The sequence below is a fragment of the Dinoponera quadriceps genome, unplaced genomic scaffold (assembly GCF_001313825.1).
Source record: "Dinoponera quadriceps isolate SergipeBrazil2010 unplaced genomic scaffold, ASM131382v1 scaffold3271, whole genome shotgun sequence".
Taxonomy (NCBI): domain Eukaryota; kingdom Metazoa; phylum Arthropoda; class Insecta; order Hymenoptera; family Formicidae; genus Dinoponera; species Dinoponera quadriceps.
Genome location: NW_014557287.1, coordinates 1,110,852 through 1,125,489, shown reverse-complemented (window position 1 = coordinate 1,125,489; position 14,638 = coordinate 1,110,852). Strand labels below are relative to the sequence as shown.

The window sequence follows — 14,638 nt, the reverse complement described above, 5'->3', positions numbered from 1 at the left end:
GGTGGGGCCAACATTATTAGTCGGAATGGGACGGATGGAGGGATGGATGGGATGGTATGAGACGGGGGATTGCTTGGAATTGGACGTGGTGGAGAGACTAAGAAGCCACGGTCTTGGATGATGGGCCCGGGATGCTTCTTCTTCGGCTTTGCCGCACCGTGCCCGGCGCTTCGCCGGCACTCGCGACGGGGAATTCGGGATGTGGGGGTCTCTTTAAGGGCCTTCTGTGTGCGGGGAAATACGATCGCCGGCGCTCGACCGAGCGGCGCGGAAACGGACGCGCAATCAAACTATTTCTCGTCGCCGCGCGATCTTCGACGCGCGCCGCACCGTGAAAAGAAGAGATTCTCCGAAAAAAGCTCCGCCGGTCCTGGGAAAATGTCGAATATTCCGGTGGTCGTCTTGACGGAGGATACGAACGAATACCTGCGAAGTAGGAGCCGACCGGTATTAGGAAAAATTAATTATTACTCGGAAGTATGTAGGATGTAACGTGTATATTTGAATTGTTCACCGTACAGTAAGGTTACAATCGAAAGCGCTCTCGGACGCATAATCTCCTATTTATTCCCTCGCTGAGCTGTTTATTTTTCCACTTACACTAGCGGCCGCTTCTCTAAACGCCGATGACATTTTTTCGCTACTCGATATCACGGCAGTGCATGAACGGGTGACGTGTATCCGTATCGTGAAGGCTTATCCCGATATTTCTCACGTTTTCTACTACGTTAGGTAAACATTTTGAATAGGAAGATCTTGAAAGGCGACAAGTAACCGTAGATCTTACGGTATCGATCAGAAATCTATCTGACGATTATTACACGGTGATACCGCCGACATTCTTGTGAGTTTAGTAAAATGACTCAGAAGAAAAACCAAATTCCAGCCGAGAGCTATACCGTCTGCATCTTAACGAGTCATCATAAATAATTTTCGACAAGCCTCTTAATGGTCGACTTTAGCTTTCTCCTCCTTTCTCCTTAGCGTTTTCCTTCCCTCGAAATTTTGGTCTTACGTTAACCTCGCAAATTCTCTCGAACTTGAAGGACTAACGGAGAAACAACGTCATATTTTGGACAAATCCTACTTCGATAGTTACAAATAAATTTGAACATGATAGAATGTGCTTGGCGCGTGTTAACGAAGAATCAGAACTACTCATGAAGCTATAATTATTTGTCAAATAATGACGAATTATATGTTGAGGGTCGGTAAAATATTCGTTAAAATTGCAAACTTCCATGATGAGTAACTTTATATATTTGAAAATACATGATGCATCATTGCCCACATCCCGCGTTCTCCGTCCTGATTTGGTGAACTGACACGATGCAGTTCAGAGATCGAAAACGTCATAATAAAGGCGGCAAGAGTTCAATTGAACACGTGAAAAATCGACGGCAATAACCAACACATCGACACACGTACTCCGCACCGCGGCACGTACGTCGCTCGGCAAGTACGCATACGAGAGCATCGATTCCGAGAATTTTTCCGGATGTTCCCATTATATATCAGCCGACACGTATCCCGCGGAGTACGTGTGTCGTTAGTTATCATTCCTGCGGGGCGATTAAAATATTCGTCGGCTTTTGAAACGTGTAACTACCGTAAACACGAGCCAGCGTCGGTATCGCGTTCATTAATACGTGTTCCTTCGATCGAGTCGTATCTACGCGAGTGTCAGCGAGCGTTCCATGCGACGAAGAGCAGAATGCTAATTGAGAAGCTAGGACGCCGAGGCGCGATCAGTGATTTATCATGAATTTCCAGGTGTGTGAAATCATTCATTATACAGGAAGTTTCCGATTTTAATTGGTTACTCGTTGAATTTCGTATCCAAAGAAAGAAAGGAAAATTAATCTCCTGAGAATGATCAGGAAACAGATTTTTCTATCGGACACGGGATGTTTTACGAAACTCGGGAAAAAAGTTGTTATAATCTTTAATTTGCCAACTGTGACAGACCAGTCGCCATAAAGGAAAGCACGTCTCAGGCGCGCGATAACAACACGCTCAACCGCAACTATAGGCTGCGTTTCAACATCCACCGTCAATGCTGAAAATCTAAAGTATATGTAACATGAACTATCGATTTTCAGCGCTGCAGTGAAAGTTGGAATACAGTACCATAATACCGCGACAGGATTATAATAAGCTCAGACGCGTGTACTATAGCCGGCACAAAATCGCCGCACCGGTAAGTGCGCTTCGCAAGCTCGACGTTAGGCAGGTTATCAACCCGCAATCTTACTGACTGAAACCTGCGCGGTGCCGATATCGATCCGGCTCTCGAGCTCGAAACAGGGCAATTTCAAATTACGAAATTTCCCCTTCTCACGAATTCACGTTAAAGGACAAGATTCGTGGCCCCCTGGCAAGTCTTTTCCTCTAGCACGAATTTGTGAAAAGTAGAGAACTTTCTCATTTGAACGGTAATTGGAAAGCGATAAAGAAATTTGGAAATGTTTGCTTTTACGTTTCCGCCTTCGAGAAAGAATCACGTGATCGTTGCCCAAAAAAGTCCCAAGGGAGATAACCGAAGATAGTCCTATCGCAAGGAAGTTAAGCTCCTCGAAAGCTTAGAAGGCTTTTCTTTTACATTTGTAGCGCTGTGCACGTGGGTTACATCAACGCTGATTGTGATTGTCCGTGCAGCGACGTTCGCTGTCTGAAAGTCGCTGTCACAAACGGGTTGTGCGAATGGCGTTGAGGTAGAAGATGTCAGATTCAGTGTAGATTTGTGATGAATTACGGGGCAACTATCTGTTTTACTCTGTAGCTACTGTCTTCAAGATGCCTAGTTAGGACGTTCTCTATGCGTGACAGTATTCAGATTGCCGTGCTGGTGCTCTTCTGCTGGAAAACGCTCGAGATCGGCTGATGGTTCGGGCATATCGTAAAATGTCGTTCCTCCAAAATACGCCTGTTGGTATCGTCGGTTGATGAACCAAAGTTCCTGATCCTTTAATGAGAACGGAGATAGTCCTCCAGTGCTTCGGCTGATATGGTCAAGCCTGGTAACGATAATCGTCTGAAAAATTCTAACTGATGATAAACTAATATATATATATATATATTATTTCTTCGTTTATATCTGCTTTCGATTAATTGGTCATTTAGCTCCGCTTCAGGCATATTTAAAGTGATAATAGTTATTATATTAAAGAATGATGAATAAAGAGAATTAAACAATATGAATACAGAATTAAAGAATTATAAATGAAGAAAGTTTGTATACAAATATTGATACTATGCATGTATAAATCGGAATCGACTTGTCGCATTTCGAATTTATATATATTATAAGGCTCTCGTATAGTAATTTATTTCTATCGCTCGTCCGACGATCGGAATGCTCGGGTTCGAGAGAGTTGAGTATCGAAAACGCTATATCAGGTATCGCGCGCCGAGGCCACCCATTTGCGGCTGATCTTTTGCACTTAATAGAGTTTGCTGAAATTATCGCCGATGAGAGTTTCGCGCACCGGTTAACCCTTGACACGGGCGAACAGGTACACTTGGGAGGAACGCGCAGAGTGCGTGGCAACCTTGTGCCAAGGACAATCGGTTGCTACCTTTGCACCCTCTCTTTCGTAGGATCTACCTGAACAGATGTCTGCTCGAAAACAGCACGAACATGAATCGTGTAGAGTAAAATTAATTTTATTTCCTTAAGGAGAGAAAAGACAAAGTTTATGGGGAGAAAAAGTTCTGCAATCCTGGTAAATGAATATTTGTATTATACACAGGAATGCGATAAGCGCTATCAAAATGCGCATCAAACTCGTGCGATAATAATCGTAAGCAAGCACTCTCTTAATGATCCTCAATTTCCAATTAGTTCGTAGTTAATATATTGTTTGTCGAACTTAAGAGAATACAGATGAAATACATATAGAATATTGAAACAATGAATATTAAATGAATATTAAATACTTTCTAGTATCCATCATTCTCTCTCTCTCTCTCTCTCTCCTTCAAAATGCTGATAACACATGTTTTGAAGCCATTTTGAAAGCTTAGTTAGATCTTTCTCCAAATTTCAGCATGGAAAATGCAACAATAAATAATATCAAGCGTGAATAACCCGTCTATATAATTTAGTATCTCGAAATTTTCCATCAGCCCTTCAAGTTGGACGGAATTTACGAGATTAACGTAGAACCAAAATTTCGACTCAGGTCATATCCTGTCAATCGTCGCATACGACGCAGTCAAAGAATTGTACTCCCGCTTATTTTCATTTCGCTCTATAATAACCAGCTCTAGTTTCCAAATATTTAGTCACAGTGCGTCACATTTCGGCGTACCCTCGCAGCGAAACCTCATTCTTCGATGTTCGCGCGATGCAAACTCGAATAATGTTATTTGCTTAATTTTATCCGGCGCGCCGGACCCGACGAGATCACGAATAACATGCGCATAATGAAAGGTAAACGAGTCCACGCACACATACACACGCACGCCGGGCGAGAACGTTCAACCGCGCTCGTGGCGAGGCTCGCGCGGAGTTCCGTCATTTCGGTTTGCTCGGTTTGCCGGGCGAGGAGGATCGTTGGAAATGTCCGTTAAGGGAAGAGTGGCATTCCTTTCCACGGACACCGTTGTCGGTTGTGTCCGTGCGCGCAAGCTCGCCTCCGCCGTCAGCGAGAAGCTGAGAAAGATACCGAATACCGGTCGGGCCTTTCGGGAAAGCTCTCTCCCGCCTGTACAGGGCGTTACAGAATAGACACGACGCATTTTCCTTCCCTTTCGATCGCGGCACCGACCCGCTCTCTCCGGTATCGTTTCCTCTCCTCCCCCGCGATAGTTTCCTCAAATACGCGAGGATTCACCGTGCTTCTTCGTTCATTCACGAACGCCGACTGGAGCGGATAACTTATCTTCTCGCAGCTGAAATACTTTATATAATACTTATGTAACTTATCGCGGGCTCTAAAAATACCCTTGGTATCTTCGATACGCGACGATCGAATTGTGTTCGCGCCGTTGGACGAGACACGATTTTAGTGACATTTCTACTTCGCGCGACGCGGACATAAAATTCCGTGAGGCCTCGTTGGCGATCCTTCGGTTGTCGGGCGAATGAAGTATTTTGCGTCGCCCGGTGCCGAGGAGGTCGAGCGCCTCCGGAGTGGGTGCGCGTTTTCTCGAGGAGTCCGGGCGCAGAATTTACACGCGCTCCGCCATAACGCTCGCCGCATCCCACGTTCGATGAGTCTTCTCGATTGCATAAGTGACTAGGAGGTCAATGTCGCGTCTGGTCTGAAAGAGTCTCAATGTGGCGCCAGCCTCTCGGAACGTCCGTATTGTGTGAAACGCCATCGTCTACGCATACAACACGCTTATTTCTGTTGCCGAGAGACCGTATTGGCAGCGGCAGCTTCGCTCGCCCTCGCGTGAAGAAAGAACCGGAAGGAGAGTGCTTGAACTCCCATTCTCCGGGAGTTCGAGTGTTACGCGATATATTGTCTCCGTTGCGCCGTCGCCTGCGAGGAAACCTCCTCGACGTGTTTTCCCGGCGAACCTGCCTGCTCGCCCGCTTTGTCCGAATGCTTTCATCCTTGCCGAGTTCTCTCGTGATTTTTCCTCGGAGATGCGGTTTAGGAGATTCGGCCTTGGTTGCGAGAGACCGAGAATTTTGCAGGTCACCTTTCGGTAGAATCTTTTCCAATTTTTTGCAATTTTCACGGTAGCTTCGCCACAGTCATGATACGAGCATTCATCATTTTGACACTTTGTTGGTTATCACAAAGATGATCTTCAGGTCTCTACAGGACTTCACAGTTGTCGGGTTAATATCGTACGTTAAATACACACGCGTTCGTTAGATTATTCGATGCACAATAATTCGTATTTCAATATTCCTAGTATTGGTTAATCACCGTCGTAATTATTATAATCACCAATAATTACCCGTAATTACGACCGGCGCAATTATCATTATGATAATCGCGTTTATTTTCGTCGCAATCATAATTGCACGCCGACGTCGCATCATCACGTGCTCGTCGGCACGAAATTGACGCGACATCGCGTCACTTAAACATACCCCACGAGGGTCCGCGGAGCGACGGAAAATCGAGGTATCGATTATCCAATCAGCGAGATTGCCACGGTGACTGATTCACGAGGCGTCAAAATTGATCTTCGTAATTTCCGAGCGTCCTGTCTTCTTTTCGGACCGGGCGATGAGGAGGAAGCGTCCAAGAAGGAGTCCGGACTGTGGGACTCGAGGGTGCACTTCAGGTTGCGCAAAAAAACGATTTAACGGCCGGGTAATGGCGAGAGCGCCGATATGACCGACTACCGTCGCAGTCATCGGCGCGGCGGCGAAAAGGCATACTTTTACAGGGTCTACTTTGTGCCCTCCGCGGGCGCGCGCGCGCGCGCGCCCGCGCGCAAGTGAATTACACGAGGAAGTTAAGGTGCCGTAATAAATACCTTGGGTGCTCTTCGCCTTTCGGGTCTCGTTGCTGCCGCGCGCGGCTCGCCGGGCGCAAAAATAATAATCGGCCGGTCGGTGGCGCGCCCCGATAGCCTTCCTCGCCCCCTTCGTTTTTGCGCCCGGGCTCGTTATAATGCAGAGTTTCACTTCTGGCGAGGCCGCAGGGATTCCTCGACGGCGGGAATTCCGCTCCGATTATCCGCCGAAATTCGACGATGTCTCGCTGCCTCATAGATCTGAAACGATCGTTGGATAATCGCGGGAACCTCGTCGTCATCGCCGTGGGACCACCGGGCATCATCGGACGCGCTCTTTGCGCGGTCGGCCGATGCTCTGTATTTGGCCACGATCGATACGGCCGGGTCCTTGGGTCTCCGTTCGAGGGTGGGAACTAACTGGCTTTGCGCGATTGCACGGGTAATTACGCGCTTTCTTCGGCGAATGCCTCTCGGTGAACGCGCGCATCGAAAAGCCGAGTCGCTCCGCGAACTGTGCGCGCCGAATACGTGCCGCGGATACGCGCGCGCGATAATACCCGATATTATTTAAAAGCACGTCCTCGTTCACCCTCCCCCCCCCCTCTCCTTCTCGCCTCCTCTCCCTCTCATTTCTGCCCTCCGGTTCCCCGCCACGTTCCCTCCGATCTGCCCGTTTAATCGTACGAAAATCACTTGTGCGCGCCCGCTTCCGTTCTTAAGCGCAACACAATTCCCGTCGGAGGGCCGGCAGCTTTGTTACAGTCTTAGCGCGCAGAACACGGTGTACCTGATTATGACAGCGCCAAAATGCAGCCGGTCGGTTCGCATTGTGAACGATAACAAGAGCCCACATAGCTGCGGACGGACGGCGAGCGGCCGAAAGCGCTCTTCTAGAATCGAAGAGGAGGTGTACCTGCGAAGAGCCGTTGATCGAGGTGTCAGGTCGTAGTACCTGTCTCGGCGGGATCCTTCGGGAGTACCGCTTTTTCGCCCGCCGTTGTTTCTCCGCCCGAAGAGAGGAGAGGAGCGAAAAGGGGGAAGGCGGGGGCGAGGGAGAGAGAGAGAGAGAGAGAGGGGGGGAAAAAAAATATAGAAAACCTCAAGCACGGTTTGGAGCGCGTTCTCATCTCTCAGCCGCCGACGATAAAACGCACAATGGCTTCACACGGGCCCTCCGCCCGGCGCTTCGGCGCGCAGGTCCGTCCGGCAGCGCGGAGTCTGGAATTTACTGCTGAATTTACTGTGGAACGCGCCCTCCGTTATTGTCGATTTCACCGGTTGTTCCGTCGCCTTCTTAGTCGGAGGGGTGACGGGAGAGGGTGTTATTGGAGGAAACTACCCGCTGAGACGATTTTTAGCCTGGCCGGTTCGGGACGGCTCGGTAAAAGAGCGCCCGATGTCGCCGCGCGCCATTTCGATCACTAAAGATCCATCGGCCTCGTTGATTACGCTGTTTGTGTTGTTCGCGTTAAGTTATGTCAGGTTATTCCGTGAGGAGGTTTATATTTGACCGTCGGCGCGTCAATATTTTCCCCCGGTCGCAGAATGGAAATGCAAACAAAGGAGAATGCGGGGAGGTCCTCGGGCCGCGGAGAACGCGCGGGAACGTTCAGAATTCTTTTACTATATATATTTTCGTTTGACACATCGCTCCCTTAATTGCGCGAAACACGGCGGATTTACCTTCGCACCCTCCTACCATCTCGATTGTCATTATCAACGGGCTTCTCGGTTATCGAGTACGGAAGATGGAATCAAGTTCGCCTATTCGTTCCAGTAGGCCTATTCGCCAAGTTCGTTCTGTTCTATTCGAAAAGATTTCGATTCAAGTCAACATATTATCAGTACACAACGTATATGTATCGTGAAGAAACGCGTAATTTCATCGTCGCGATACCATTTCCACCGTTCCTGAAACGGAGCACACAGCCCGAACTGGATTCGGTCTCCCCTACCTCCCGTTAATCGACGGAACGCTATCGCATTTCCGTCGATCGTTGCAGCAGCAGCGTTCGTAACACCGTCGGTAGTTGCACATCCCGCGTATCGATTCACCGTGGTGCAACTTTCGCTCGGCGAGACTTCTTGCCGGCTGCCCGTCGAAGTTCGTGTAGTAGTGACGTCCCCGGTCGACTGGTTTTATTGCGATACGCCGTCAGGCGTGCACGGAACAAAAGCGCCGAAAAGCGTACGAGCGTTCTGAGTAATGGGTAACGACCTTTAATTGATTTTGTGAATCGCGCTCGTCCGAATCGCGATGGAAGAAGCTGCCCGCCACCGACGCGGCCCGGCCCGGCCGCATTTGGTACGTCGGAATGCCGTTGCGAATTGAATAATCGTTTACGCATCGGCAGAACCTCTTACCACCACTTGGCCGGGCGCGCACTTCGGTCCCGTCCCTCAATTCTTAATTGTTCTTTACCTTCTACGCGCGGCGCGCCCCGGTCGAACCTCCGCGGCATCCGGGGAATGCCCGGGGACGGCGGTGTTGACGTTGCACGCGAATTCGCCAACCGATTCTTCCGCGTTGACCTTAGACCGTCGCTCGATTAAACGCCCGAGCGTAACCGCGTGTTCCGCGGTATCCGCGACTAAAATCGGACACCGCGCCGTTTCTCTCTACATTTTCTCCAATTTTCAGCGTAATCTCCGTTTCTTCGCCCGTTTCTCACAATTTCCGATTTCTTTAATGACGCTTATTTAATAAAATTATATTATTTAACTTGGCAAATAAAACAGGACCGAAAACGTGTCTTATTGTATTACAGATTTCGATGGTTTTTCACTTCTCGCTTCTACATCCGCGTATTAGGTTTTCGTTGGCTAATTCAATTTGCAAGAAAAAAAAAGGTATTATTCCACGTTTTTCTCGACGCATCGTGCTAAATAAATATAAATATTCTTCGTGTTTTCCGCTAAAAATACTAAGTTCGGAGATTTAAAATCGACAGGTCATGCTCTCTCTTCTACTCCCTTTCGCGCTCTTTCTCTTTCTCTCTTTGCATTTTACGTAGAATCGATTTAGCAATCCGAGAGCAAATAACGCAACTTCGTTGCACAAGGTTGCTGGGTCAGCAGTATCGCGTTCGTTTTCACAATATATAGCAATATGTAAACACCATCTATGTTGACAGCAAACGGTAAATTTTTCTGTCTAACTGTGCCGATTACGAAAGGGTGAGCCGCGATACGGCGTTTATTAAATAGTCACACCCTTTCTAACGAGCCTCGTCACGAAATTTTATCAAATACTATACTATATCGGTAGAGTAAGGCGATAACGGCTTCCGCTCCTCTTCGATAAAGGAATGCTCAGCGCGACAAGTTACATTCACGGAGCTTATAAAAGTGGGAAGGGTTTACAGATTATCGAACATATGACAGGACTCGATTTATCGCGTGTGCCATCGTTCCCGCTCTCCACGCGCACGACAAATATTAATATACGTTTTTATTTCTAGACTTATATACCGACGATAAAGTCCTCCGCGCGGGTTAATCGACAAGTGCGATATACGCCACGGCAAAATATCAAAATATCAAGTGCGTTTCACGGCTCAGCTCGAGAGTTTGAGCAATCGAATATGAAATATTCGAAATTTCAAATCGGACGGGCACAATTCGCTCGAGCGCGAATCGCTCGCCTCGTATTTGATCCGTCGTTTATATTATTTTCTTAGGAATCCTTTTTAGATTTCAGTTGCATACTGATGGAAATACCATCTACACATCTGCAAAGTTAGAAAACAATTGACCATTTGGAAGTTGAGACATTCGCAACAAAAGATTGACACTTCTTATACGTATTCCTCGAGGTCAATGTCCCGTTCTTAATTTCTATTGTTAATTTCTCCTAAACGACATTTAGAATGTTAATGAAACACTACTATGATATTAAGAACTAATATAGAGACATTATATAACGATTTCAGAATTATTCACCATTTTGTTTTGAAAATATAGGCATAGGGAACTTACAATTTATTGTGATGCCCGCGGTATATGAATATATACACATATTTACATATATACATATACACACATTTGAATATTTAAATATTTATGTACCACTTTCTATCATGTATGCGCCTCTATTAGCTCAACTGACGTATAAATAAAGCATTAATATATGCACAATAAGAAGAATAAAAGATAATGCCCTCGTGTTTGTAATATTGTGTATATAATTGTCTTAATTTCGCTCAAAACGATTACTTAGATAGTCCAATAAAGTTATAGGAAAGTATTTTTCAGTAAATCAACTTCCATAAGGACGCCTTAACGGCATCGCTGGAACTGTGACGATCCACGGAGTGAAACCTTAAAACCCGCGTTCGTCGCACGAGTTTGTCGCGAAACGCCCGGCGCGTCTCATCTCGCGATCGCGAATTTCGCTTACGTTATTACGAATGCAAAGGTGCGCGTGATTTTTTCGGACCAGCGTGTAATCATCACGCGCTGGTTCCTCTAATTAGTTCTGACACGAGCACGCGGAGCGAGAGAGCGCTTGCATAACTCGTGCATCGCGCATAAATAGCGCGAGCGTGTCACGGGACTGCACCGTGTTCGTAATGATAATGACCAGGCGCCAGCGCCAATCATCGCTCGCTATCGTCACTCGTAAATCATTATATCCTCGCGCATCCCTCCCGGCCCTCGCCGTATTTTTCTCACTTCTCCCGGTCGGCGTCGACGCGCGCCGCGCCATACATACAGATTCCACACACGCATCGCCACCGTCGCCTGTCATATTTGCCACTGATTGACATTTTTTCCGGCGGTAATTTACTCTATTGCGCAAGAGACGCTCCTCTCACTCTCCCTTTCTCTTTCCCATCTCGAAATTATCGGCTGTGTGTATCTAAGCGCGAGAGCTCATTTATCGCTCGTTTATCCGCGAACGGGATCTTTGGGAAAAGTCGAATCGGACGCGTCTAACGCGGAAGGGCCGCGAGTTGGGTGTCGCGCTCGGGGAAAACGCCTCGTGAATAATTCCGACGGGAATATTCGACATTTTCCCGGAGGGGCCGGTGTTTAGGTATACTTCGTATCCCACATTCCGAACGACGCTCGGTGAGCGGGGGACGTTCCTCATGCGCGACGTGTCTCGCGCGTTAACGACGCGGATCCTACGTTCCTCCCATTCAAGGAAACAACCCGAATCGCCGGCTTATCTCCCGCCTGAATGCCTCCCTTATCCTTTAACAGGAATCTCTTGACTCGTGATCGAAACGTTGACGCTCTCGGAACGCGCGAAATACCGTATCTAACGTATGATTTCTAATAAGAAATCATACACACGTTTCAGATAAGATATTATATAATATGTATGTGCGTGTGTGTGTGTGTGTGTGTGTCGGCAAACACGGGTTCCACGATTGCCACGAAAAGGTGTTAAGTTCCCCGGGTTTCCGGGGCGCGAGGACGAGGATACAAGGACGACAGCCGGCGATATTGGCAACTCGACGGCGGCGTCGATATCGCCGGCGAGCGGGACTCTCCACTGAAAGATAACATCCTCCCACGATATATCTCTCTTTCTCTCCCTTACCGAATTCAGTCAAAAATGATTCGCCAACCTTTAAATCGAAATGCGCCGCTATTCCTGGAATTATCTAACTGCCCGAACTGAATCCTACACCGAGAGAAAAATATTTGATGTTTGTATATTACAATCGTCGTAGTATAAGAATTATAGTCGGGAAAAATGATTTTCTAATGAATGTTATTATAGCGTTAGCAGTAATGTTTGATATGCATGTTGTCATTATTATTTTGGTTAAAACTATAAAAAGGTTATAGTTGACACCGAAAATAACTATAATTTCTCACGGTGTAGCGAAACGTATAATTACACGATTTCCTTTCTCCTTCTCTAGAATTTCAAGGCTCGGGAAACCCGGCTTCTCAATTTTCCGCGGTTTTTCCGATGTCTTCCCGCCGGAAAGCTGGAAAAGGGGCGATTCTTCCAAACTTTTTCGTTTATTTATATCTTTTATTCTAAATTTACAAATTGATCGTTGTATTCCTTTGCTTCAACGTAACGCTTTTAAGAGGCTTATCCCCCGAGTGCCAATAAACGTACTTATCTATCAATCTATCCGTCTCCCTTCCTCGCGAGCGCACACAGCTCGCCCCGCATTAAAGACCAACGGCAACCCCGTTCGCTCGATAGGTGCGGGGCGAGCAAACAACAAGCAACGCGCGCGCACGCACGTTCCGCGCCCGCATGGGTTAATAACGCGCAGACTCCTTCCGCCCGTGACGTTTCCTATTTACTACGTGGCACGAATGAGAGTGGAAGGAAAAGAGAAGCCGGATCGCGCGCGACGGAGGAAGAGAGGAGAGGAAACGGAGAGATAGAATGAGGACTGGGCAGGAAGAAGCGGGACGGAGAAACGGACCTGAAACGCGGCTGACGGTTGCCACCGCCGCCGCCCTCGCCGCCGCTGGTGCCGCCGATGCGGGCAGGTTAAAAGGTCCCGAGACTAGCCCAACCTAGAAAACGGCAGCGCATCGCCCGAGGATACGATCGGGTCGTACGAAGGAGCGATGTGGAAGAAACGGTCCAACCTATCCTAACGTCCAAAGTCCATGGTCACGTGTACTTCACGGAGCGACCCGACGCGAGAGAAGAGAGACCGGCTTCCCAGAAACTATTCACGCACGGTACACATGTACACGCACACATACGTGCACGCATATACACGTATACACACATACACACACACACACGCGTACACGGCGGGAGAAGAAGGATAATCTTAGATCGGGACGGCCGTGAGCTTTATCTCGCTTTATCTCGACCGCCGTACCCCGCCATCCTGCTGCCCCACGCCTGACGAATTAGATTTAAACCGCCACGTGTGTCCGCCGAACGTAAGAATGATTGACTAATTAATTCGGACGGCGCGAGACGTCACCGGCGTTCTCGACGTCTTCGCCGGGAACTTCGCTCCACGGAGAACGGCGGTAACGATGAACGCGTCAGCTCATTGTTCCGGGGGGACCGTCCGTCGATACTGCAAACTCGGCTGAATTTTCTCCGAGAGGAGCGTCAAGTCGAAGAAAAAGTGAGAGAATCATCGCGCGCAATAAAGTCGGGGATATCCTCCCGGAGGCGGCGGGGAGAGATAACGGGGCGACATTTTCTTTTTTTCTTTTCTTTTTTCACAGAAAACGAAACACACACACACACACACACTCCTGATATTTCAAGAAGGGAACCGAGAAGGGAGTACCCGTCGAATCAACGAGGCGACGTGTAAGAATCGTTAATTACGTCCCGGCGAGGGCGACCGGCCCGTAAAGTTCGTGACAAATTGAATCTCCGGGCCTCCCCGAAAGCGACGCCGTGTGTCGGCTGTGTGCGGAGCAGCGCCGCAGCATCCACGGAGCATGGAATTTCTCTCCCGCTCTCGGGAAATGGGTATACATCTTCACTTCGCCCGTAGGATACGGCTGGAATTCCTTTGCCGGGACGCTGCCGCATTAAAGAGGGGGGCCCTTCGGCTTAATCTAACTAGATTTAAGGCCCGGTTCTCTCTCTCCCTCTCTCTCTTTTTCTCTCGCCTAGACTCGCCCAAACTTATCCCAATTGGACCCGTCTTAGTCCCGGCGCCCACCCTCGGAAAGCCCGGTTTTCCGGAGCCCGTTTTCCTCGTCCGACCGTCCACTCGCCGCCGCCGGCGAGCGTACGACCGAACGAACCACCTCCCAGCGTTGCATTACTTTACGGATCCTCTCGAGGATTAAGCTGCGGGTATAATTCATCGAGGATGGGCTCGAGTTTCGTGGCCGTACGAGGGAATGCACTTTAACCTGTTAACAACGGGTGAACGAGGTTTCGCGAACTTTTCGTCCCCCCATCGCCCCCCTCTTTCCCTATCTCTCCTTCTCTTGCTTTCTTTCTTTCTCTCACGAAAAGAAGGCGCTTCTCGCCGTTAATCTCGATAATATCGATACGCTCTTCTTTCGGTTCAACGGCCAATCGTGTATAAGACTTCATTTGCTCTCCGAATTTTTCGAAGCGAAGCTTCATTTAAAACGATCGGGCGAAAATTCAGTCGAAACGATCGTGAAGATACCGCTACTGGAAGCCGCAAGAGTGGATTTTTTCATTCAAATCTAGAATAAATTCTTAATCCATACGAATGAATATTTTAATTGATTGGAATAAGTTTGTTTTTGCGTGTAACAGCAGTTTTTT

At 48.1% G+C, this 14,638-nt stretch overlaps 1 protein-coding gene across 3 annotated transcripts in view; it reads right to left on the bottom strand.

Annotated features, from left to right (window-relative positions):
• Positions 1–518: 518 nt before the first annotated feature.
• LOC106748893 overlaps positions 519–14,638 on the bottom strand; it is an 84,958-nt gene continuing 70,838 nt past the window's right edge. Inside the window, exon 5 of one of the 3 annotated variants that reach the window (XR_001374793.1) lies at positions 519–3,017. Coding sequence is in view for 1 of the 3 variants with exons in the window: in XM_014627811.1 (XP_014483297.1) it covers positions 2,817–2,965 (149 nt within the window). In the remaining 2 variants the exon portion in view is untranslated. Of the gene's footprint in view, positions 3,018–6,581; positions 6,688–14,638 lie in introns of those variants that run through there. The other 2 variants (XM_014627811.1, XR_001374794.1) reach the window with 2 other exon arrangements.